The sequence below is a fragment of the Stylophora pistillata genome, chromosome 8 (assembly GCF_964205215.1).
Source record: "Stylophora pistillata chromosome 8, jaStyPist1.2, whole genome shotgun sequence".
NCBI classification, from domain to species: Eukaryota; Metazoa; Cnidaria; class Anthozoa; order Scleractinia; family Pocilloporidae; genus Stylophora; species Stylophora pistillata.
This window is the reverse complement of record NC_142526.1, coordinates 25,803,570-25,828,569: the sequence shown is the minus strand read 5'-3', so window position 1 is coordinate 25,828,569 and position 25,000 is coordinate 25,803,570. Positions and strand designations below refer to the sequence as shown.

Sequence of the window (25,000 nt, the reverse complement as noted above, 5' to 3'; positions counted from 1 at the left end):
CTTGTCCTGATTTAGGGCTACTATCAACATAATTTGTGTTTGTCTTTCTGCCTCTTTCATTCACACTAGATGTATTTCTCCAATCACGCCGACAGTCACCTTGTCTTTGCCCCAGATGGGAATACTTAGCGAGCTTCTTACAACACTTGACCTTGAAATGTCCAATTTCTCCACACTGAAGACACTTTCTACCTCGAGCAGGACATCTCCAATCTCTGGCTAAGTGATCCTCGCGAACACAATTGAAACAGTCCCTCTTCCCGCTACTAGTGCTCCCTCTTAAATTCACCACACTGTTAACCTGCTCTGAACTTATGTCGCCTCCCCTTGCCCCATCGTCAACAACAGTGTTCACTTGTCCTGAAACACTGTTAGCCCCCATTGCTTCCATCTGCAAATTAACTGCTTCCTGTGCCCAAGCTGTAACTAGTAGATCATTCAAAGTAACACTGCCTTCCTTTTCTAAAAATTTCCGACGCAATTTTGCCGAGTAACATTTGTCAATCAATTGATCTCTGATGTACTCATCTTCCCGCTCTCCAAACTCACACGAAGCGGCTCGTAGTCTGAGCCGACAAACAAATTGATCGACGGTTTCTTCATTACTCTGACTAATTTGCCGAAACAAATGTCTCTCAAATGGTACGTTAGCTTTAGGAATAAAATAGTCATCCGGTACCTTGAAAGTTTCGGCGTAGTTCTTCTCTGCACCATCAGGCACCAGTGTGAAATAAACTTCCTGTATATCGAGTCCAGCTGTGTGAAGTAGCAGGCCACGTTTCTGCGAGTCATTCGTGATCCCTTTTCCAAACACGTATAACTGAAACCCTCTTTTCCATTTTCTCCATCGCTGCGAAACCGAATGCGGATCTCCTTTAACTTGAAAAGGCTGCAAACTGCCTACTTCCACAGCCACTGGGGTCGACACCCCACTACTTGTGCTCGCCGAACTGCCATCTCCCTCACTTGATTCTCCGCCAGGCATTGTAAAGAAGTATGTCCCCTCCAAACACAAAATGGTAAAAGAAACTAGCACAAAGACATTCCTCACCATCCCATCCTCGTCGCCAGATGTGATATTTGGATATACGGCAATAAAAACCTTCGATGTTTTTTGATTTCAATACTTTAATCCACACACTATCCACATGGCAGCCAACGAGTACCACAACAACAACTTTCGCTAGGCATCACGGGATGCCTACAAACACAACCTTTTCACACTTCCGGCACAATACACTACACTCGCCTCCCACCAATGTGGCCCGGGTTCGATTCCTGGACCCGACGCCATGAGTGGGTTGAGTTTCTGTTGGTTCTCTTCTCTGCTTCGAGGGTTTTTCTCCGGGTTCTCCGGTTTTCTTCCCTCACCAAAAACCAACATGCAGCTGATTTCAGCTGGCTGTGAGCTGTGCTCCAAGGTCACACATGGACCGTATAGCGGCTGCCAGAAGCGCCATTGTAAGCTTTCGCTTCGACCTTGTTGAGATGCGTCGTTTCTGTTCTTTGCGACGGCGATTAGCAGTGAAAATTATTATTATTATTATTATTATTATTATTATTATTATTATGTAATTAAATGTTTATATCATGCAAATGTAGTTATTCCCACACATTCCCAGGAAAAATCTCCAGGAAAGGTTATGTAGTGATTTTGAAATCCCATACGAATCAGCTACAGTTTATAATGAGGGCTTAAACATTGAAAACTATTCAAAGAAATTTAAGACAAAGCTGTTACTTTCGAACCTGTATTAAGAGGCATGGTATAAAGTGGTCACCCTATAATAAGAGGTCGGTTTTCAAGGTTACCTCTATTTAGCGTTCACCTCTATTAAGTGGTCGTGGTTACCCTTTCTTGAGTCCCAATGGCCTGTTTGTATTTTCCTCCACCTTTGTCAAACAATCACTAAAAGAGGGACCACTCAAATAAAACTAAGAATATTCTTTCAAGTAAAATTTTATCCATATTTATCTCCCGAAATAAAAGTTGGTAGAATTTTTTAGCGAGTTTTTGTACATTGTACATTAGTCAAATCGTTTTTTTTATGTATTACCCAATTCGGTGGAACCCGTATTAAGCAGTCTCCACTCCATTCCTAGTGAGTAACCGCTAAAAATAGGTTTGAATGTACATCTAAATTTAGTAACATGTTCCTATTACCTGGAGCGGATCCAGGGGTGGTTCGGGTGGTTTGGTGGAACCCCCTAAATTTTCCTCAAAGTGCTGGAAATCATGTTTCCTAAGACCTAATTTTCAAAATCTCACGGGGAGTGTGCTCTCGGACAATTCTTTGAATCCCCTTGACTAGATCCTGGATCCGCCCCAGATTATTCAGTGACTAGAAAGTCTCAGGTCGCTTGATTCCCACCCGAAGAAACGATTCATAGAGGTTAAGTTACTATTTTCCGAAAGTTTTAGACCGAAAAGCTGGAAGCGCTGAATTCAAAATTTTGGGCTTGCCCCTGCAATAAAAACCCCACCTCACCTTTGTTTTGTCGATGCAATCACTTCGCAAGCTTTATGGAGATCTTGAAGGATTGATACCAATTTTGAATCAAAATGATGGCTGCCTCCATATAGGTGCCTGGAACCCTCAGGACTTGTTGATCCGGAAGCGGTCCAGCCTCCGAGTTCTGGACTGCTGCTTGCGCTTCTGCCTCTGCGTTTTGATTTGGCAACTAGTTGCTCAATCATTCTTTTGCAAGTTGTGCATGTTTTTACTCGCGTAGAGAGTTCCTCAGCTGCAATGTGGTCATTATCAAAATGCTCGGGGCAACGAGGAAAAATTACAGAATGGTTTTTTGACTTTAAGCACAACACTAAGCAAAACTATTCTAGCCCGATAAGTTGAAGAAACACCACTTTCACAGGGCTTTCTAGAGTTTTAACCCTTTCAACAAGGACATTTGCTACGTTATCTCGCTCCAAATTCTTGAAATGATCTTTCCCTACAATGTCCGTCAGTGATATGTCTTTAATCAGTTTGTAACATTCACTGCGGACGCTATCTAACCTACTGTCTTCCCTTGCCATAGCTTTCGTATTTGCTAGGAAAAGTTTCCTGACTGCGTTTTATTCAGATCCCGGCAGGACTTTAAGGTAATTCAAGCAAACGTCGAAAACAGACTTCGTTTGGTATTCGTCAGCTAACCTCAAGAGATGCTCCATTTTATCCCGCTGTCAAGTAAAACAAAAAATTAAAATATTGCAAAGTCCTCACGTTGAGCGGAAGGATTGAAGCCGAGAAACAGCGAAAGAAAATTGAAGCTGGTACATATCACAGTTTTTATAACATAAAATGACAGTCGATTTCTCAGAGTATGCTTATTTAATTGAAATGCTTTTTCTGGCGTCATTTCAAGTAAGTCGAGAAAACGCTTTCAGTTTAACAACGGTCACTCAGAAATGTACGTTTGGTTCATATTTCAGGAGAGTATTAATGGGATGATGGCTTTTACGGCTACCGGTTAAGATTTTGACTTTTTTCACAGCTTATGGATAATATCGTTTCATTGTTTTCACCAGAAATTTTTTTAGGTCAACATTTTTTACGATTACCCGTTTTTTGGCCGTTTTACGGCTTTCGGTTAACCCCTTTGAGACCCTCTTCCAAGGGGGAACTAACAATTTAACTCAGTGGCAACAACCGAGAAAGAAATATTCCTGCGAAAACAAAAATAAAGAACTATTTTCTAGTTTTTAATTTTTTGGCGGCTGACGAACAGTGCAGAACTCATCCTGCGGTTAAAGAAAATCATAACTTAATTGCGCAATTTCTGCAGTTTGCGTGTTTGTTGGTGGTTTTTCAAACACAATTTAGGGGCTCAGGCTTATCAGTAGTCTCTCCTTTAACATTAGAATACCTTTCACAGTTAGAGAAAGTTAAACTAATAAGTAGCCAGTTTTTCCGTTGTCTACCCAGATGGCTAGGCACGAGAACGCACGCGCGAAGACAGTATCGACCTAGCAGGTGTATATGAATCATGATGTTCTAAAATGCTTTGCCGTCCTTTTTAATATTAGGCAACATCAAAAGAGTCTGGCACTAAATGCTCGTCAGAAAGACCATGCGAGCACACTCAACTCCCCAAACTTGTAGGCAAACACCGTGCTTTTTTTGCGAACTGCGTATCGCATGCCAGAACTTTTTTATCGTAAGTTATTGAACAGAGTTTTAAAAATATTTCTGTTATAAAGATTCTATGGCCTGCGTCAACAAATTAAGTCATGAATCGAAGAAATAATAGAAGATGAATATCAATACAGTCTCGAAAAAATTCACTGAGGTCTGTGCGATGGTTCGTGCGGGAGGTACTGGAAGAAATGTTTTACTCAAACATATAAGGTTTTCTATCAGTGAGACGCCATGCCTGTGTCCCTCCTAAGGACAAATATAGCGGCCAGGGGTTAACAAAAACACATGTTGTCGATTTTTGCCATAAAAAGCCAGTAGTCGTCTTCTGAGGGCTCATAAATATCTGTATGAGTACTTATTCGCGTACAAGGACCGTTCAGATTGCGAAATCTCAGCAACGTGACAGCGTTCCCGACTGCCGTTTTAATATCGTGTCATGCAAAAGCTCAGAAATTCAACCTTGCTTCATCACAAAAACCCTTTCAAACTGAAAATTTGTAAAATGATGAGTCTTCAGTGTTTCAAAAACTAACTAAATTCAAGTCTCGAAAGGATGGATAATTCCTTATTTTTAATTTTGATGACGTCACTTGAAAACCAAGGAATTTCAAAGATACATCTTTTATATAAATCATTTTCTCAACATACATAATACTTCTTTAATTTGTGTAATACTTCCTTGTGAATATATAGTCTTTCCTTGCTTTTATAGCAAACTTTCCTTGGATAATAAAACTTGGCGTTGTACAAATCAAACTTGTCAGCAAATAAGACTTTGTGCTACAGTTAGAGAAAGTCAACTTCAATGATATTACTGTAGGTGACACAGTCGTAGTAGCGAAATCAGTTGTGCGATATCCTGGGTCATGGTTTGATCGTAATCTGGATATGTCATTCCACATAAGTAAACAATGCGCCTCTGCATTCTATCATTTGCATAATATAAGTGGGATCCGTAAGTTATTAAGTACAGATACCAATTAAGCCCTCATTCATGCGGTTGTTACCTCGCGCGTAGATTATTGCAATAGTTTTTTATATGGCTTGCCAGCTTCTCACCTGAATAAGATTCAGCGCGTTTTCAATGCCGCAGCAAGACTAGTTTGTCGCGCGCCGCGCTACTATGGCATAACGCCGTTGCTAACGAGCTGCACTGGCTACCGGTTAGGCAACGCATTAGTTTTAAGATTCTGCTATTTTTTTAAGGCCATCTATGGAATTGCGCCAACATATTTAAGAGAACTTGTGTCAATTAAAAGACCAGGAAATTATAAATTAAGATCCTCCTTGGATGGTTTGTTGCTTGCAACGCCAACTTATATATAGGAGACAGATCATTCCAGGTCGCTGCTCCGGCACTTTGGAATGAATTACCGCGTGAGATTCGTTCTATTACAGATCTAGGGATTTTCAAGTGCCACCTGAAAACGTGATACGTAGTCGACAGGAGCCCATTACCCGGAGCTTCCATCTCAGTTGTACCCTTGAGTCAACCTGTCCCGTATCTTTTTATTTTTAGAACTGAGATATCTGCGGGGGTTCTTTAATCTTTCCGCGCTTTCCGCCATTATTGAAATAATTTCGTGCGGCCTGCAAGTGACACAATAGAGACGTAACACAAGAGAGACGACAGCTCTCTTATGATTGGCTATTATAAAAACACCCGCGAAAACCGCCGTGGGAGGTGCTTCTAAAAATAGAAAGATACGGGACAGGGTTGGCTCAGAGGGTCAGTATGGAAGATGGAAGCTCCGGGTAATGGGCTGCTGGTGGTGGACTATCACCTGACTGCCGGAATAGAGACCACAACAGTATTGAATACGTCAGTAATAATATATAGGTGCCCTGAAGGCTATTTCATGATAAACTGATTTTTTATATTCCTTTTTTCACTGTCCAAATTGAATTACCTGTGCCTGAGAAAAAGTGCACTTGCCCTTTCTAAATAAACTTATGACAGTTAAAAAGAGTCCTTGAGCATCCTTATTTATTATTATTTTTTTTATAAAAAAAGATAACTTACTCGTAATATTCAGTTCTCTTTTGGTGTAATGGGGTCCGTACACTTTCATCAAGAAGTCTAACACTTCATTGGGTTTCTTTCCAGGTAGCGGAATCTCATTGGCAGTTGCTTCTTTAAACTGAGATTTAAACATGGTCTTGAAGACTGGCGAGCTCATACTTAGAATAAGGCGATGGACATGAAACTTTTCATCTTCAACGAGAAGAACCAGATCGCTGTCTTCCCAGGGCTCAGAGAAATGATGTTTTACTTTCACATCAGGTTGCTCTTTGATAACTGAGCAAAAAATTGAGTGAATCGAGAGTTTAAAGTAAGAAAAATTCCATCTAGATCAACAAAAATGAGATGCAATTAAGCGCCTTTGCCACTTCAAAACTCAGTTATCTTTACCTTTTTAAAACAATGTAAGTCACGGTCACACTCTATGCATGGATCGTGTGTAAATATATATGCATTTAATCAGTTTTTATACTGCGTTCCGCGAGTTTTCAACTTAAGTCGGGTTGAAAATTTTCGTGACATTTACATTATTGTGCGTACACGTAGACGTGTGCAGCTTTAATTACTTACTTGACCTCAAAACTGACCTGTGTTCAAGTTAGCACCGTGAATAATCTCTTATAATTGAACGACTCCTCCTTCATTAAGCAAAGCCCATTTAAAGTGAATAGTGTTATAAACGAGTCTCTTTCCCAGCGTCGTTCATCGACTGTGGAACGTAATATCATGTGTTCAGAATCAAAACATTTCTCGCATCCTTCATCGACTGCTCTACTTTCAGGTTTAATAGCACTCTACACATTCGTTTCCGCGGTGTGTATTTCTCTGTTTCGATGCTTGATAACCGTTGCCAGTTTCAATTTAGCTAAGGGAAACATAGTGGCTCTTGATATCCAACTCAATTCTCACGAAAATAACATCCGATATCTCACGAGTGAAGGTTAACTTGAAACATTTATACAATCAAGAGTAGCTTACCAGCCTCGGCGAATTTTCCATCGCTTGTAATGCTTAGTTTAGCATCCCACTGAGTGATTCCTTCGGGCGCCGCTTTTTCATCAGAAAACTTAAAAGCCTTGATTGAGTCAGTTTGCTAGACATAACGTCTCGTAGTCACGTTGCGTCGAACGTGACTACGAGACGTTATGTCTAGCAAACTGACTCAATTATCGAACACGTTCCTGGCCTCGGCCCACAAAATTTCATCACAACTTAAAAGCCATCTTACAAAATTAAATGAGCTCAGTTTGTGCGACGTAATTAATTGTCACAAGGTGTTTGAGGCAGAAAGGTAACGTTTTCGAAAGGAATAAGGGAAAGACCAAAGCTCACTCTAAAAATATGGCCGTAAAGGTTAGGTTCTGTCTGGGCCTGTACTGTTGACGTCACCGTTTCTTATGAAAGGAGAGGAGAAGACTTGCGCCCAACAGGTGCACTCGTTGCGCGCAAGTCTCCACACAACAACAGGAGAGCCGTACGACAGCAGACAGTAGAATCGAGGATAAAAACGCGCCAATCACAGCTTTGGAATGCCAAAAAATCACAGCGGAGCATCCTGCTTTAATAAGACCTAGAACTAGTCGACCTTATCGCCTGATGAAGACTAGTAGTATGCAGTTGAAACGCCGCGATTCACATCACAAGTGACCATATCGTGAGACAAACGATAATACTTTATTATAACTACAATACTCTACGTGACTAACTTGACCGAAAATATCAGAATTAAGGAGTATTTTGGGACAATTATTAGTTATATTCGAGAGAATACATAAGATTGAACCGATAAAATGGATAGGATGATACTCTGGCGATGTCGCCCAAGGTCAGTCTAAGATAAAAACATGGACGACGAGGACCGGGTGAGGGAGAGAAGAGGGGAGTTCAAGCCTACCCATCCTACCCTCCTACTTTTGTACGTTTAAAAGATGATTTCTCCACAATCCCAAAATAAAATACCAAAAGAGTGCAAATATTTTCTGTAAATCGTTGCAGGAATAAATGAGGTGAAATAACCTTTTTGTGCTACATTATCTCACCGTTTCTCTCAGTTTCGAAGGCTAATGGTAGATATTTATCTTGCCTCTTTCCGGCTCGGTAAATATCCAACACTAGCCACCTCCACTTCGGTGAATAGTTGTTAATTAGTTTATCAGATAGGTGATTACTGCCTCTGGCGCGCTGATCGGCTAGAGCGGAAGTGATTAGCAAATGATGTTCACTTCCACTGTTAATTATTGTTTTCCTTGGAATAGCCACTGCAATGCCCTGTTTTTAATTAACCCTGAGACTTCGTTCGTCAATTTCGCGGATGATGGCGCATGTACTAGTCTTTTTTCCTATATTCCTCTTTGTTTGTTGTGGAACGGGCCTGTGAAGAGGCAACTGTCACATGACGTGCAAATTTCGAGACAACTTTGAAAAGTTAACTGAATGATGGCCTCTTTACACCTTAAGTCCACTTCCTTTTAATTTGCCTAATTTTTGTACGAAATCTGTTAAACTAGTTAGACGAGAGGCTCGCCTGTAAGGCTTCTTAAAACGCTCCATTTCGGTGGTTAAAGTAATCAACATCTCCTTGCAAAGCGTGCATTCTGTGATACGCTTATCTATAGGAACGCCAGAAGAATATCCGTTGTTGAAATGCTTTGGACACCACCTCATGTACCTTTTCCCCTCGTAGCACAACCACAAACAATACTCCACTAAACCCATAAATTGAGGGCACAGATCATATAGAAACGCTTCCAGCTCAAAACTTCTCGTACACAAGAAACCATTCTTGTCTTCTTTGTCAAGTTCCAAGCCCATTATCCAAAAGGTACCCAATTCCGTACCTTCAACTAGGCTGTAACAGCTCCCTTTTACTCTTTGCAAATTATACGTACTTGCAAGCTTAAGAATCGAAAGAACATTTTCCTTTGTTTTAGGCTGTGCCTCCAGGAACTTTACGCAAGGGTCGAAGATAGCTTTTACCTGATATTCGTCACTTAACTTGAGAAGGTGGTCCACGTTTTCCACTGATGAAAATAAAAAAAAAAAGCCGCTCAGTGTCCAGTTTCAGTCACACTCTAGTTGGGGAAAGCCAAGGTTATACTTCGGGGAAATCAACTTTATCCTCACAATGCTGCCCTTCACCCAGGAAAACAAATGCTGGAATGCTACCTGAATTTATTTGGCTAAGAATTTTCTAACTTCCATGGCCAGGGAAAGGGAGCAAAACCCATCGAACTTCGAAACCGCGCGTGTTAAGCTTGGGCAACTGTCAGGCTAGCCCGGCTCAGTCGAGACTCACTTTATTCTTCTTTTCTTTATAACTAATACACGTGTCCCATAATTGAGAAAGCTTCGGCCATTGTATTTGAAATCTTCCAGTATTAAACATTAATTTCTTTTGGTTGCGAGTAAAGTGGTGAATAATTTTAATAAATTAAAAAAAATGAAATTTCAATGCCAAGGAATCGCTCGAGGTGTGTGTGTGAATATAATTATAGACAGGATTTCTTGTTACATGTGTTTCTACTCCATCAAACATTTCTGTTTTGTGGCTTCCTTCTGCGATTAGCTAGATATGCAGTCGACGCCAGTGATCGACACACTACCCTGAAACGAAGCCTCTAATACTTGATGTACTCATGATATTCAGAAATAAGCATCGGCAAAGATCATTCGTTGCTAATACTCACTCGTTATTTCGGGTCGCTCCTGGACGTAAAGTTGCTTTATGAAGTCCAATACCTCGCTTGCTTTTTTCTCAGGCAGTGGAATTGATTTTCTGCTGTCAGATTTGAACATGGCCTTGAACACTGATGAATTCATACTCAGTATCACACGATGGACATGAAACTTTTCATCTTCCACCTCAAGAATTAAATCGCTGTCTTCCCACGGCTCAGAGAAACGATGCTTTTCTCTTTCTTTGCTTGGCTCACTACCTGTCAATAACACCGTCCGATCAAGAAAAAGTGTCTATCGTCTGAAACCTTTGCACTAGTCCTTGTTGACATGATAAGACTTCTTCTCTATTACATAAGTTAACATTTCGTAAGTAAACATTCAAAGCGCTTTTTATGCATCATCAAGTCTAATCAACCAAACACTTCTTGACTCTCGTAAATAATTCCGTTATATTTATCGGGATTCGGCGAGATAAGCTTTCATTCTGATGTAATTCGAGGGACAGAAAATTATGTTGCTAACTGAAACGCAGGCCAGTATCCTTGTTGATAAGTTATTGAGATTATAATTACTATACAATTAACACGATAGATTATCGACTAATGAGGTATGTTTTAGTAAGATTTCATACGTTGTTACCCAACTTTGAATTTTATAAATACTTTATCTTGTAAATAAGCGATTGTTATGAGTAGGTCAATGCTTGAGAAGGCAATTTACATTTGCTGACCTCAGAGTAAAGATGGAAAGCGAAGCTGGAAGCTTACCTTCCGTAACAGTTGATTTCTCGCCACGAATGTTTTCTGCCATCGCAAATAAAAGTCGCTCCTCAAGCACATTAAGCAATACTCGAAGTACCCTTGAACTAGGACAGTTTTTTTCACCTGCAGTATAACATCAGGTTATATGCTTCGGATACAATTGAAAGAGATCAAAAGATATTTGAATCAACAGGAGAGCTAGGGAATTCCGGAAAATTAAAACTGTTACCGAAGCGATTTCGTGGCATGAACAATATCACTGTTAAGCTTTCTGCTGTGCTGACTTTGGCAGAGGTGTCCTAAGGTGAGAGACTGCTATGGACTGGGCACTAGTTAAACTAAGAGAATTTTGAATGTCAATTTTGAAGATATGGCATATCTTGCTGTAAAAACTTTTCACAAATATGAGACAGCAAGTGACGAGTTAATCTTCCTAGGTCGCCGGACCACGATTGAATCGAAGTCCGGTCATTTAAGAAGAAGGAATCTGTGCAAATTCGGGCCTATCAGCGGTGTTATGGTATTTTCTTGGTTTTTCTGTTCTTTTTTGTTTTTTTTCTTTTGGTTTTTCGATTGGTTATTTCATTGATTGTTTAACTGATCGGGTAACGTCTGCTTGCACTGGTACACGTACCATTAGAGTTTTGGGAACAAAGAATGTTTACCCTTTCAAACAACCTTCATACTGCAAGGATAATTTCCAAATTGCCTATGTATTATGGTCTCAAGAAGACGTTTGCAACAATTAAATAGGAGAGTATCCGAATGAGAAATCGAAAGACCACAGTCACTCACGGTGACCTTCGTAAGACCGCTGGTTCAAAATGAATTCAAGACCCATCGAAATGCCTTTTGTCGCAATTTTTCTTTAGCAATACTTCCTTTTCTGACTTTCTCTATGATCAGGGTCCAGTTGTTCAACGGCCGCTTAGAATCAACCCAAGGCTAGATTTTATTCAGGTTTCTTTCTTCATTCGTTTAAAAAGCCCTATTGGAATAATGTGTTCTATTCTGTTTCGACAAAATTTTCGAATCTAAAATCAGATTTAACAGTAACCTTGGATTATCTCAACCCAGCTGTGAAAAACCCGCACAGAGCACAACCGAGAAAAACTAAGTCTGCAGAGCAGGCGTAATTTTGGCGAGCGAGTGCTCAGTATTATTTAGACGAAAATTATAGCTGTCATCTTTGATTATTACATCAACGGAAGGCTGGGGAGAGAGGTAAATTTGTACCAAGGGGTGAGTGACGGTCAACCTCGATCCCAGGGCCTTTTCCCGCCCCACCCCCAGCTAAGGAAAGAGGCCATGGGAACGAGATTGAGTGACTGTCAAATAGAGGGAGTGGGGAGGGGGTGTCGCCCTTCCCCACCCCCTCCTCCCACGGTCCACTCTAGCTCCAAATCAAACACGGCCGGTTGAATTAACGATCGTGAGCTTATCAACGCCAACTCGCCCTAATGAGACGCCTACATTACACGCTGAGTTAAACTTTGTATGAGACTCACTGGGGCGCTACACCCTGGATCGAAAGTTTTGAGTTCGAACTCAGGCCGGGTTTTGTCCTGTTATACTCCCTTTTCCTCTCAGGATTTTAGTTGGGCGTGGCAAAGTGTCCATGCAGGAAACTTATCGAACTTCTGCAGGAATAGCATTACTCCTCGTCACCTCATGCCAAAAAAACCGGTGCCGAAAACTCAGGATTTGATGAGTTATATGAGCTTACAAAACATAACCAAAACAAACCATCTCTCTGGCTAATACCTCTATTCTTAGATGTCGTCCTTGAATTAGCACATACAGACATTTGAACATTTTGGTGTATAACGTAAGTAATATACTATATGTAATAGGCTGAAAGATACACGCATTATTTGATGCTTACTGCATTGTATAAAACAAATAACTTCCCTGTAAGTCTGTTCAGTAATAGACGTATGACGTCAAAATGCGGTAAGAACATCAGTGACATGTGCACTAGGCTTCGCTTCGCGTGTCACTTTTTTCCAGTGATTTCCGACCATATTTTGTCCCTACGAAAATCTTTAACAAATGATAGAAAATTACTGCAAAAGCAAAATGTATGCGTCGAATTATCATGCATTTCTAACTACCTGTTGAAGTAGAATATAATTGCGTTTGTCTCTGGGTACATCAGATAAGTAAAAACTGAAAATTAAAAAGATGTACTGTACCACTGTCTAGAATTTGGGAAACAAAAAAATAACCCTACCTGCCCATAGATATAAAGAATATTCTTAAAAGTAAATTCCTTTAAATGAGAACAATTTTAAAAATCATAATTTCAATGTGGATCACATAAAATAGCCTTCTTTCAATTTGGCGAAATCCGCCATAACAGAGAACAAATTTTTATCAAGTTGCCTTTCAACTTGTATGCAGCGGTTTCTAGCTACAGTATCGACAAAATTATCTAGAACTGTACGGCAATGAGAGCAAGTGCTGATTTCTAAAAATTTAGCGCTATCTTTTGACGGTTCAAGCTCACCAGCAAGGAAAGAGATATGTTTGGAACAACATCTCCTCAACAATCTTTTCAAGCTGGCGAAGTAGTCAGTTTGGCTATTTATAAGCCAAAAGAAAACAACAACAAGGCCCATGAACTGCGGATACACCATATCGAGCACTGACTCCAACCGTTCAATCCTTTGGGTCAGAAAATGCCGCAGTTTCTCCTTTTCAAGCTCTTCAAAATGAACAGTTTCCGAAAGGATCTCGAGTTTCATATCTTTCAGCAAATCGTTGCAGCCTTGGCGTACTTTCTCCAAATCATTCAATTCTGCCAGCGCCAGAATCTTCATAACACTGTCTTTGTTTTTCGGCTGGTCCTCAAGGAACTTCACGCATGGTTTGAAAATGTGTTCTACAACTTGGTACTCGTCACTCAACAGTAGAAGTTGTTCAATAACGTTCGCAGCTAAAATAGGAGAAGAAAGGTTAGTCTTGTTGAGTATCCCAAATCAGAATTCTGATTCAACCTTGAATCTCCCGTCCTAAGTACATAACAGATGAAAAGCACAATCGAAAAACACCAAGCACACCAGGTAATATGTGTTTTAGGTATCAATCAATGAAACGGTGACCGCTAGATGGAAAAAAGCCGTTATTAAGCCGAGTAGTGTTTATCTCACACTAATAACAATAATAATGATAGTAATCATAATAACTTACAACAATAATATTAAATGAGGAAACCTAACTCGCAAATGCAGTTTTCAGCAAGGCCATCTATCATTAATTAACTGATTTCCTGGTTAGTTATGTGATAAAAATATGAATAAAAAGTAACATACGTCCCTAATATCTGTAAAAGTCAAAATCTTAAAATATGGAAATGTATTGAATATCAAAGGAGGAAAACTTCAAATTAATTAAAATCGTGCAAAGAGTTTTAAGTTTTGATCTGGGAACAAATAAGAAATGTCCCTTTTAAAATAATGGGAAGGCTATTCCAGTCTTTGGCAGCTTGGTAGGCAAAAGTTTGTTTATCCCAGTTAATTCTAGCTAGAAGTAAACTCGTCGGAGCTTCTTGTGTTTAAGTAATGAACAGCTTATTTTCCGATAAAATTAAAGTTCAAATCAGTTTCGGCTCCAAATAGACATTTGTGGATTGAAATAAAGCAGTGGAAAAGTCGTCTCATAGAGAGGGGCTTGAGGTCTACGGTCCTTGTTGCCGTTCGGTTGGTGATCATCGGAGTGAGTAGCCCAATGGAACTTTAACAGCTTTGTTTTGTAGGACTTGTTATAATGACATTAGGTTAATATCATTTTTATCCAGTTTACCCATACAATATTAATGTCTTCGTGATCAAAAAGAAGAAGGATAAGGGTATCTTACAAGGTAACTATGGCTTGTAATGGCAGCAGGTTTCTCACTCTCCTAATAAGTCCTATTCTTAGATTTATCTTCATGCTGATAGCACGAAGATAAATCAGGGAATAGGCTTGAATGGAATTGTCAGGTATACGTTTTAGTTTTTGTGGACTTCCAAAGGTGACAAAATTACATATCGACAAGTTAGAGTTGACAGATTTTTTAAGAACCATTCTGACACTGTTTCCAAGTCATCATTGATGTGGTATTCAAGATCACTAAGGATTTTGAATGCATAATGAATTAAAGTATCCAAGTCCGTATATACGGGAGCTCGTGCAAGTTACAGTCATGGTCGTGAAAAATCACACTTGGCACTTTTAATCCGCGTATCGATTCCACCCTACATTCCTTTTCGGTTTATTCTCTGAAGTGTTTATCTAACCTTTTAGGAAATATCCTTTCAAGACTTCATCTAATCTAAAGACAATTCTCCTTTGACTCGGAAGTTCATTAAAAAACATCACAAAAAAGGACGCATCCGGCAGCCATGACAGAAAGAAAATTTTCAGTCAAACACGACTTAAGACCCTTAACACTCACGCGTGATTTCAATGTGTTCTTTGATGTACTGGAAGCCATAAATTATCTTCAAGAAGTCCAGTACACCACCAGCATTTTTTCCTGGCAGAGGAATCTCTTTGGAATTCGCCTCTTTGAATTCACATTTAAACATGGCCTTGAACACTGGTGAGTTCATACTCAATATCAAACGATGGGCATGGAACTTTTCATCTTCCACACTAAGAATTACGTCACTGTCTTCCCACGGCTCTGAGAAACAGTGCTTTACTTTTTCTTTTCCTTGATCGTCTTGAGCTGTTATATCAGAAGAGAATTGGTCAGACTGAGATTGTGTACTTAACTACAGTGTAAAAAACCAGATTGTATTGGGTACAAAAAAACAAATAGACGACAAATGAGCGCATGATTTAGCTTTGTAGCCAATGGAAACTTGAATTTTGGGGTCTTTTTTATATGTAGATACCGATAAAGCTCTTCTGGGGTCCACACATACTGTGAAAGCTTAGACGTGGGCTTGAAAATTAGTAATATTTTCCTACACAACTTGTTACACAGACAAATTTGAGTTTTTTGTCGAAATCAGAAAGTTAGTTTTTTGAGAGGTCCTCGCAACTTACGTTTCAGAGTCAATAATTTCCATATTTTGCTTTTCCCCTTCACTTAGCATTGAAGAAACTGAATCCTGACTTAATAATATCATCATTTTCAGTTATCGGTACCACAACTTGCCTCTCACTTTTCAGTTTTCAAATTTGATCAATGGTTACTAGCTAGCTAAAGCTTAGATGGTAAATGAAAGCTCGATGCGATTCCTGTTGTCATGGACGGTCATGTAGAAGAGAGTCAGCGGTAACTCATGATAAATGAGACGAATGTCAGCGATCGTGGCGAAGCTGGCGTGAACTTATTTCTATAACATTTCTGTTTGTATTTTAAGAAACTTACCAGTTATTTCAACACTTGAACTCTCGTCTGGTCACTCGCCCTCTATGTCCTGGGTAACAAAACTTGCCATCTTGAACAGATTTTCACTGAAGCCTTGTGAAACAGAAAACTTTATCTCGCCAACTATCAGTATCTTACCAGTGACCCAGTGTATACAGTGTGTGTATACTAAGTTCACCTCAGCTGCCTAGTTCCTTCAGTAAGTGAAAATAAAATTGGGAAAAGATGCTCCTAAAATACTAAAAGCTCTCAATGAAGTTAGGGAAATAGTTCCCGCGGTAATTCTCTGCCGAAACTACGGAACTTGCTGATGCATAGATACTGGGAGCTCAGATGTTTCCGAGAATTTACGTTCTGCTCTGTTAAATCCTGCAGAGGTAACATGTTACCTTACAGGCCTGGAGCCTACTTTTTGGAAGTTCCATTTACTTTGTAGGCTAGATGCCATATTTTATAACAAATAACTGAAAGTCCATCCCATTTTTTTTTTTTCTGTTTTAACCTTATTGCTTGGAGAAGTCTTTGAAAATACCTCGATCTTGGAACGTAAACATGACAAACAAAGAACAGTTCCATATGATGTACGATCCTCGCAGTAGATAGCGCTATTTAAGCAATAGCGAAAATCAGACCTGAAAAAAATCAGGATACCTCGCAGTCTCGCTATCTACTTCGCTGTAGATAGCGCTTAAATAGCGCTATCTACTGCGAGGATCGTACATCATATGTATCTAATATCGCAGTTCAAAATATATGAACTTCATATATTTCACTGTACCTCATTTATCGCTTTCACGGGTTTATTACGAATCAACTTAACGGCCTGCTCCCAGTTGGCTTGTTAGCTCAATTGGCAGAGCGCTACACTAGTATCGCAGAGGTCAGTGGTTCGAATCCCGTACAGGCCTGATTTTTTTTCAGGTCTGATTTTCGCTATTGCTTAAATAGCGCTATCTACTGCGAGGATCGTACATCATATGTATCTAATACCGCAGTTCAAAATATATGAACTTCATATATTTCACTGTATCTCATTTATCGCTTTCACGGGTTTATTACGAATCAACTTAACGGCCTGCTCCCAGTTGGCTTGTTAGCTCAATTGGTATAGCGCTGCACTAGTATCGCAGAGGTCAGTGGTTCGAATCCCGTACAGGCCTGACTTTTTTCAGGTCTGATTTTCGATATTGCTTAAATAGCGCTATCTACTGCGAGGATCGTACATCATTTGTATCTAATACCGCAGTTCAAAATATATGAACTTCATATATTTCATTGTATCTCAAAGAACAGTTCCTAAGCTAACTTATTCCCGGAAGTTCTGAGAAACGGGACTCGGGAACCGAAAATGATTCGATATCGCCTGATTAAATGAAGTGCTACTAGTACTTAAAAATACTTCAGCTTGTATATGGGATCCATAACTCATTTTAGGGCCCTGGAAGCTTAGTGAGTGATTTTGATAATAATAACAAGAGGGTCTCAATGGGGCTAACCGTCAACCGTCAAATGGCAAAAATATTAGCCGTCAACCGTCAAAAACGCAATATCTTTACCGCCAACCGTCAAATAAGCAGGCCAATGCTAGCCGTCAAACGTCTCAGACATCCTTAATTAAGAACTAAAAGATTGCCTTAATCGGGGTCAAGTTCTGTTGTTTATAAATGAAAGTTTTGATATATCACAAATATACATTTATATAAGTCCTTTTAACGTCTTGTCGCGGGCGATTATAACTGGTTAGCGACAGAACTGACTTCCGGTGTGGAAACACTTGCGGTGTCGTAGAAAGTTAGTAACTTATTAATAAAAGGTGTTACAAATTAACAAGGTAGTTTGATTATATCAACTAAGTTGAAATTGTAAATTGGTCACCGTAACGAATAAAAAAACCTGACCTTTCGAGCGTTAGCCCTTCGTCAGAAGTTTCTTTAGAAACTTTCAGCCGTTAAAAATTAACAGTGCTTTACAAACGCGTCATTATGAAAAATTACTGCGAAATTCGCGCGTTTAGTTCGTTTTATAAACGATATTCCAAAAGCTAACAGTCAACCGTCAAATGACCTAAAATTTCACCGTCAACCGTCAAAAGGGCTTGTTTTGAACTGTCAATCGTCAACGCGACCCTCCCTATTGAGACTCTCGAACAATAACGCCAGAATTCTCGAAGAATACTTGGAGATCAGGAGTCCGTTTCTCGAAAGTCCCGGTAACTTAACGGGCCCGTAAAGCTGTTCTGTTTTCATTTAAGATGGGGATTTCAAAAGTTTTGAAAATGATACAATAAAACTATCAGCTAAACAAAGAAAAAGGACTAGTCTGGGTGGTAGAACCTGTTTCCTATCCTTTAAATTTTGATTTTAAAACATGGCTTTGGGCCGCGTTTCAGTAATTACAGGGCATTTCGAGAAACGGGCCCCAGGAAAGAGTTCAAACGATCTACAATGTCAATCTCAGTGGATGAGAAGACAGCCTTAAAGGATGTTAAAGAGTTTCGTGTCTCGAGATAACTGTACATAGCGAGTAGCAATTGTATCAGTCACAGGTGTCTCTCTATAAGTATTGTGATTATCTCGTTTCGGCTCAGTCAACCAAACATCAAGAGCTGAGTGTTTGTTAGTTAGAAATGATGCTGCATTTATGCCTAAGCCACCCATTTCCGAGACGGTCTAAGACCCTAACTGATATAGAGCGAGCTCATGGGTATAACTGCGATAAGAAAATTACCTAAGTTTTCACCTAGCCTTACTTTACGGGTGAAGAATTTTTACGGCAGAAGTCGGAAAAGTGAATTCTACATATTCATTCTAAATACACATTCATAATGCAGCTAGTGAAAGTTAATTCAGTCAAATGATGTTTGCGATATTCCTGAAAACATTTAAAGTTAAAATCAGCGATGCATCCCCACTTTTTAATTAATTTACATATTAAGTCTCCAATGGAGTTGTATGCACCTAAAAGTAAATGCGCATCTGGCGCTGTGGGATGAAAAATCAGTCTTTAACTAGATGAGGCCATATCTAATCACGCATGCATAGGTGACAAAACAAATCGTTAACTGACGAAACCAGAGAAAGGATTTTGTATGACATCTTTAATTAATTCTTTCCAGAAAATCCAAATTTCATAAATATTTCTTAAAAGTCTATTTCTGCCAAATACTTATCTTTTACAAATATAATTTTAACCGTGTTTTCAATCACCTCTGAAAACTCTTCCTCCTTAAATTTACCTTTTAATGATACATGCTTCACAAATTTCTCCTAATTTCTAGATTAACCCTTTCCGTGGAGCATTAGCGTTATTTCAATTTGGTCCTGAATGATCAGGGGCTCAAACTTGTGTGACTCCGTAGCAACCATGAATACGCTAACATGGCACTTTACAATAAGTATAAGAAATTGATGAAAATTAATTTAAAAATGAACTCAATAACTGTCGATAAATATAGAAAATAAATATGTTTTTAGATTCTTTTTAAATAAAGGCAGTGTTCCTACATTTCTGACGTGGCTAGGCCATTCCATAATTTTGGTCCAAAGACTGAGAATGCTCTATCTCCATATGTTTTTGTTCTTGATGTTGGTGTTGCTAGGAGTCCTAAGGAACTTGAGCGCAATACACGAGATGATTTTCTCTCCTGTAATAGTTCAGAGACATACCCAGGGCACAGTCCATGACGAGCTTTGTAGACAAGGAGTAAAATTTTGAAAACAGCGGGATACGAAGTAGGAAGCCACTTTATTTTAACTTATCTTTCAGTTGACTTAATGCGAAGGTAGCCTAATTCCTCAAAAGAATCGCTTCGGTTAAAATGTATCCTCATAATGGATGAAGAAAAGCATGTTTTTTTCTTTGCTTATAGGATGCTAAGGAAGCTTTGAAATTTATGGAACAGAATATCATTCGGTATTCAAATATGGTGCCACGAATAGTTGACTTGGTTCAGGTACACATTCCATTCCGTGTTTAACTTTTGTTTGAATCAAGTTTCATTTCCAGAGATGTTTAATTCATGACTTTTACCATTTGCTTCATCTTGATTAAGTGTAGAACTTGCGTTAAAAGTGCATTTCAACGGAAATTTGGAAATTGAATTTAACATTCACTTTAAAGATATAAGCCTCAATGAGAGTCCGATACGGAAAAATGTCGTATTTTTCATTGAAACAGGTTTTTTGGTTATCAAGGACTCAAACAAAGAGAACATTTTTCTCTAAAAACTGGAACTGAAGTACAAGCACATAACACCAAAAACGTTTCCCTGATAAGGTGCCCTTAATAACACATATACAATTTAAATGGAAAAAAAAACAAAATTTCTTTCATTTCCTCCTCTCCAAACTCGAAAACCTACTGCACGGGCCCATTGGTTCGATATCGGGATCCCCTTCTGCACCTAGAAACAGGACTTATGCGTTATTAACCAAGCGTGAGAATATTGGCCGAGTTCTTTTTTTTCGCAAGTTTATGGATGAGACGAAGTCGAGGTCCATAAAAATGCGAAAAAAATAACGAGGCTAACATCCAGCCATCTTGACCCAACAAGCTTGGCTAATAAAGGATTTATTATATTGCAAAAAGATTTCGTTTTATTAAGAATTAAGAATGACTTCTTTACTTCGAGGGCCAGGAAGAAAGCCAACTTTGTTGGTAGCATAAGAAACTCACGAGAGTCGTTTCTGTCTTCTTTGTTTTGACTGTCTTCTGCCGCTTTTTACGTTTTCATCGCCGACATTGTTCAAGAATTACGAACGCGGTTGTAATTTAATTTTTTTCATGCGCGGGATCAATCGGGGCCCTCCGGAGTAGACAAGATGGGCCCATACGTATGATGCACGATCCTCGCAGTAGATAGCGCTATTTAAGCAATAGCGAAAATCAGACCTGAAAAAAGTCAGGCCTGTACGGGATTCGAACCACTGACCTCTGCGATACTAGTGCAGCGCTCTACCAATTAAGCTAACAAGCCAACTGGGAGCAGGCCGTTAAGTTAATTCGTAATAAACCCGTGAAAGTGATAAATAAGATACAATGAGATATATGAAGTTCATATATTTTGAACTGCGGTATTAGATACGTATGATGCACGATCCTCGCAGTAGATAGCGCTATTTAAGCAATAGCGAAAATCAGACCTGAAAAAAGTCAGGCCTGTACGGGATTCGAACCACTGACCTCTGCGATACTAGTGCAGCGCTCTACCAATTGAGCTAACAAGCCAACTGGGAGCAGGCCGTTAAGTTGATTCGTAATAAACCCGTGAAGGTGATAAATACGATACAATGAGATATATGAAGTTCATATATTTTGAACTGCGGTATTAGATACGTATGAGGCATGATCCTCGCAGTAGGCTTGTTAGCTCAATTGGTAGAGCGCTGTTCTAGTATCGCAGAGGTCAGTGATTCGAATCCCGTACAGGCCTGATTTTTTTCAGGTCTGATTTTCGCTATTGCTTAAATAGCGCTATCTTCTGCGAGAATCGTGCATCATACGTATCTAATACCGCAGTTCAAAATATATGAACTTCATATATCTCATTGTATCTTAAGATGGGCCCATCTTACCCGCTCGGGTAGCCAATCAGAACACAGGATTCGCTTCATCTTGCCCACGGGCACTGCTAACGATGTTATAATGTCAGATTATTATTAATAAGCAAATACTGAAACAGTGGATAGCGTTGAAGGCGTTGATTGGCCACTTAAACTTCGAAAATCCTTTGCTATTCACCTCTAAGCAACACCTGCGGGATTTACGCCCGAAAATACTGTAATCATTGCAGAAGTAAACGAGGTGAAGTCACCTTTTTGTGCTATGTTATCTCGCCGTTTTAGTAAATACTAAAACAGATAGTCACCTCAGTTACTGTGGCTAGCGGTGGATATTTGTCTCATAGCTTCGGGGCTCGGTAGATATCCAACATTAGTATATACTAAAACAGTGGATAGCATTGAAGGCGCGCTCTGATTGGCTAGTCAAACTCCGAATATCCTTTGCTATTTACCACCATGCAACTCGGGAAAAAATGGCGTCCCGGTTTGCATCCGTGACGAGCGTAGAAATCATTCAAATTAACGACGAAGCAGTCCTGAAAACACAAAGAAAGCGACTAAATTTGGTTTAGCCGTGTTTAAAGGTAATGGTTTAAGTTTTTAACCCGGAGTTCATCGATAAAAACCAATGAGAAAGGTTTTGTTTTCACTTGAACATTTTTTGTTTTCACTTGAAAATTAAAGTTGAATGATATTTTTACAGAATGGTTAAAAATGCAGAAAGAGTTTGCAACGCCATTTGAAGAAATGTCACCACCAGCGCTAAACAAATGTCTTCAGAAAAGATTTTTTCTGCTGGTATATGGAGTTTACAGTTCATTAACAGTTTGTTTCATTGTTGATTCTGTGTACTGTAGGGCACGCCATTTGGGAGCGTGTCCCCAGGGTATTCCTGATTGGTGTGGTTTCAGTATTTATAGACGGTTCAGTGTGATTTAGTCCTCTCACTCTCACTTTCCACGCTGACATCGAAGTTGTAGCAATGGACAGTAAGACGGCTCGATCAGAAGCAGAAGTCGTTATCACTCCGGCACCCGAAGTCACGGAAAACTCTTCATCACTGCAAGAACAATCAAATCCACCTTTGGTAGATCACGTGTTCTCTCTTTTCAAAACCCATCTAGCCTCCCAACTCGACGAACAAAGCAAGCAGCTCGAAGGAAAGTCGAAAGTCGTTAAGGAAGCCGCCGACTTCAAATTCAAGGGTAATAGGAAGCAGTTCGAGTTAAATGCCCTACTGGACCACATCTTTGGTCAGGTAGAGGTCAGCCTAAACGAACCGCAAGAGATCCGCAAGCTGGTGGCAGAAGGGCGACAGCTCATAAAGAGACGACAGAAGTTAATAAAGCTCGCAGATAGAAGCAAAGACGGGTGGCTGGTTGGGCAGGAATACGAGTCGGACGAGCTTGCTTCCGACTCTGAAGATGAAAAGAAAATTCGGAGGGCTAAGATATCGGCAGAAAAGAAAAGGAAGAAATTTAAAGCTAACTGTGGCAATGCTTCTAAAAAGTTTAAATCTGCTAGCGACGTTCAGCTTTTTCGCGGTAAGACCTTTTATTTTCTTTGTGATGTCTCGCGTTGGGTTGGATTGCCTGGGCATCCAACCATCATTCCTTTGGTGTTGTATTTCTATAGTATTTAAGGAGAGAATAATTTACGTTCGTCTGAGCGCAGCTAATTAGAACGTAATTTTATCTGTCAGCGAGAAAACGAGACGGCAGAGCTTACAACAAAAAAATCACTTTCCGCGCGTGAAAATGTTGGAATCGTTGCAGGAATGTATGAATTAAAATCAATTTTTGGTGTATATTATCTCACTGTTTTAGTATATACTAAAACAACTATCCACCACTTACCACCTCCACTTCAGTGAATAGTTGTAAACTAGCCATCCTAACTTCGGTGAATAGTTAATTAGTTTATCACATACGTGATTACTGCTATTTTTATTGCTGATCGGCTAATACGGAAGTGATTAGCAAGTGCTTATTCACCTACGCCTGCACTGATATTCCTCACTTAACTTGAGAAGGTAATCCACGTTTTCTACTGATGGAAGTGTGAGAAATCCAGGGTTATGTTTTGGGGAAAGTTACTTTACCCAAACAATGCTTTCCTCCACCCAGGAATACGAATGTCTCCTCCTTGATAACGTTCGATTTACGAATGTCTTTTGTTAAGAAAAATCGAAGCACGTCTGGGGCTACCGTATGAAAAATCAGAATTTAACCAAATGCTAACCGTCTGATCATGCATAGGTAACAGAACAAATCGTCAACTGTCGAAGCTGGAGAACGATTTTTTTCTTCTCAGAAAATCCTTTATTATACATAGATGTGTAAACAATCCGTATAGTGCATGTTTTACAAATGCATGTTCAACAAAATGCTCCAAGTTTTATTACGTGATATCTTGAAAAAAATCCATTTCTATCAAATATCTTTTACAAATTTAATTTTAACTCTATTTACGATTAGAAATACATTTGAAAACAGTGTACAGAGCCCTTCGGGTTTAAAGCATCCTATACAGTGCTTAAAAAAAAGAAAAACATGTGTCTACTTTATCTTTCCAGTCACGTTTGCGATTTCTGCCCCGCTAGAATCAGTGTTCAACTCATGTTTTGTTGTTCTAAAGCCTCTTACACGTAAAACTCACCTCTGAAAACTCTTTTCTCTTCAAATTTACCTCCTATGGATACATGCTTTACAAATTTTTCCTAACTCAGATCTAGGTTAACCCTCTACAGTGGAGTATAAGCTATATTAGCTTATATCTCAACCGTTCCCGAATGATGAGGAGTCCGTTTTTCGCGACTCCGTAAAAGCCATTAATATGTTCAAAGTTCAAGATCAATGAAAATTTCATCTTGAAATACAAATTGTTCTTGGTAGTTAGTGAAAATGTACACCGAATCTCAATAAGTTATTAACTCAAGTTATATTGGCGCTACTTTTCGTAATATTTCATCTATTAAGTCATTACCTGAGAGTATATATGAATTATATTTTGCAAGCTCTCGTCAAAACGATGACGATTGAAGTTGGCATTGCCATAAGTGTGATAAGCACAATTAGAGAATTGACTAGGTTGAGTAGATGAAACCAAATTATCCAGCATTTCTTGACAAACCTTACATTTTTTAATACAGCTATCAATGTTCATTTGCGCTTTTCCGCGGCTGAAATGAGTAGAACACCATTTCAGGTTCCGTTTTGCTTCATGCCACAACCACAAACAACATGCCAGAAGGCCCATAAATTGTGGATACAATTTCTCCAGATATCCTTCCAACACTTCAATCCTCTGCGTCAGAAAATGTTGCAGTTTATCCTTCTCAACATTTTCAAACTGGATTGTTTCAGAAAGAGTCTCCAGCTTCATGCCACTGAGCAGTTTGTCGCATTGCTGACGTACTTTCTCTAGGTCATAAAACTCTGCAAACGCTCGAATCTTCATCACATTTTCCTTAG

General features: G+C 39.4%; 5 protein-coding genes and 1 pseudogene across 8 annotated transcripts in view; all 6 read right to left on the bottom strand.

Annotated features, from left to right (window-relative positions):
• Positions 1-2,595, bottom strand: part of LOC111339690 (uncharacterized) — a 7,921-nt gene extending 5,326 nt beyond the window's left edge. Inside the window, exon 1 of the mRNA XM_088730682.1 lies at positions 2,490-2,595. The gene's annotated coding sequence lies outside the window, so the exon portion shown is untranslated. The remainder of the gene's footprint in view (positions 1-2,489) is intronic.
• LOC148725664 (uncharacterized) lies at positions 2,486-3,172 on the bottom strand (annotated as a pseudogene).
• A 1,572-nt stretch (positions 3,173-4,744) lies between these two features.
• LOC148725663 (kelch-like protein 5) lies at positions 4,745-7,703 on the bottom strand. The gene is made up of 3 exons (XM_088730685.1): positions 7,383-7,703; positions 7,141-7,237; positions 4,745-6,438 (listed from the first exon to the last, which is right to left on the bottom strand). The coding sequence occupies exons 1-3, from the start codon at positions 7,383-7,385 to the stop codon at positions 6,029-6,031; spliced, it is 510 nt and encodes a 169-aa protein (XP_088586811.1). The 5' UTR covers positions 7,386-7,703; the 3' UTR covers positions 4,745-6,028.
• Positions 7,704-7,814: 111 nt separating this feature from the next.
• Positions 7,815-10,891, bottom strand: LOC111334854 (uncharacterized). Of its 3 annotated transcripts, none has more exons than XM_088730684.1 (3): positions 10,608-10,891; positions 9,849-10,184; positions 7,815-9,182 (listed from the first exon to the last, which is right to left on the bottom strand). In XM_088730684.1, exons 2-3 carry the CDS (start codon positions 9,979-9,981, stop codon positions 8,608-8,610), a joined length of 708 nt encoding a protein of 235 aa, XP_088586810.1. In that variant the 5' UTR covers positions 9,982-10,184; positions 10,608-10,891; the 3' UTR covers positions 7,815-8,607. The 3 variants fall into 3 exon arrangements, with proteins under 3 accessions (XP_088586810.1, XP_022796408.2, XP_088586809.1); XM_022940673.2 differs by having other exon boundaries at positions 9,849-10,097; XM_088730683.1 differs by having other exon boundaries at positions 9,849-10,093.
• Positions 10,892-12,916: 2,025 nt separating this feature from the next.
• LOC148725662 (kelch repeat and BTB domain-containing protein 12-like) lies at positions 12,917-16,350 on the bottom strand. The gene is made up of 3 exons (XM_088731525.1): positions 16,318-16,350; positions 15,040-15,361; positions 12,917-13,539 (listed from the first exon to the last, which is right to left on the bottom strand). The coding sequence occupies exons 1-3, from the start codon at positions 16,348-16,350 to the stop codon at positions 12,917-12,919; spliced, it is 978 nt and encodes a 325-aa protein (XP_088587651.1).
• A 7,553-nt stretch (positions 16,351-23,903) lies between these two features.
• LOC111334665 (kelch-like protein 24) overlaps positions 23,904-25,000 on the bottom strand; it is a 3,196-nt gene continuing 2,099 nt past the window's right edge. For both annotated transcript variants that reach the window (XM_022940485.2, XM_022940477.2), the window contains exon 3: positions 23,904-25,000. This exon is cut by the window's right edge and continues 99 nt beyond it. In XM_022940485.2, the coding sequence (XP_022796220.2) occupies positions 24,501-25,000 (500 nt within the window). In that variant the 3' untranslated portion in view covers positions 23,904-24,500.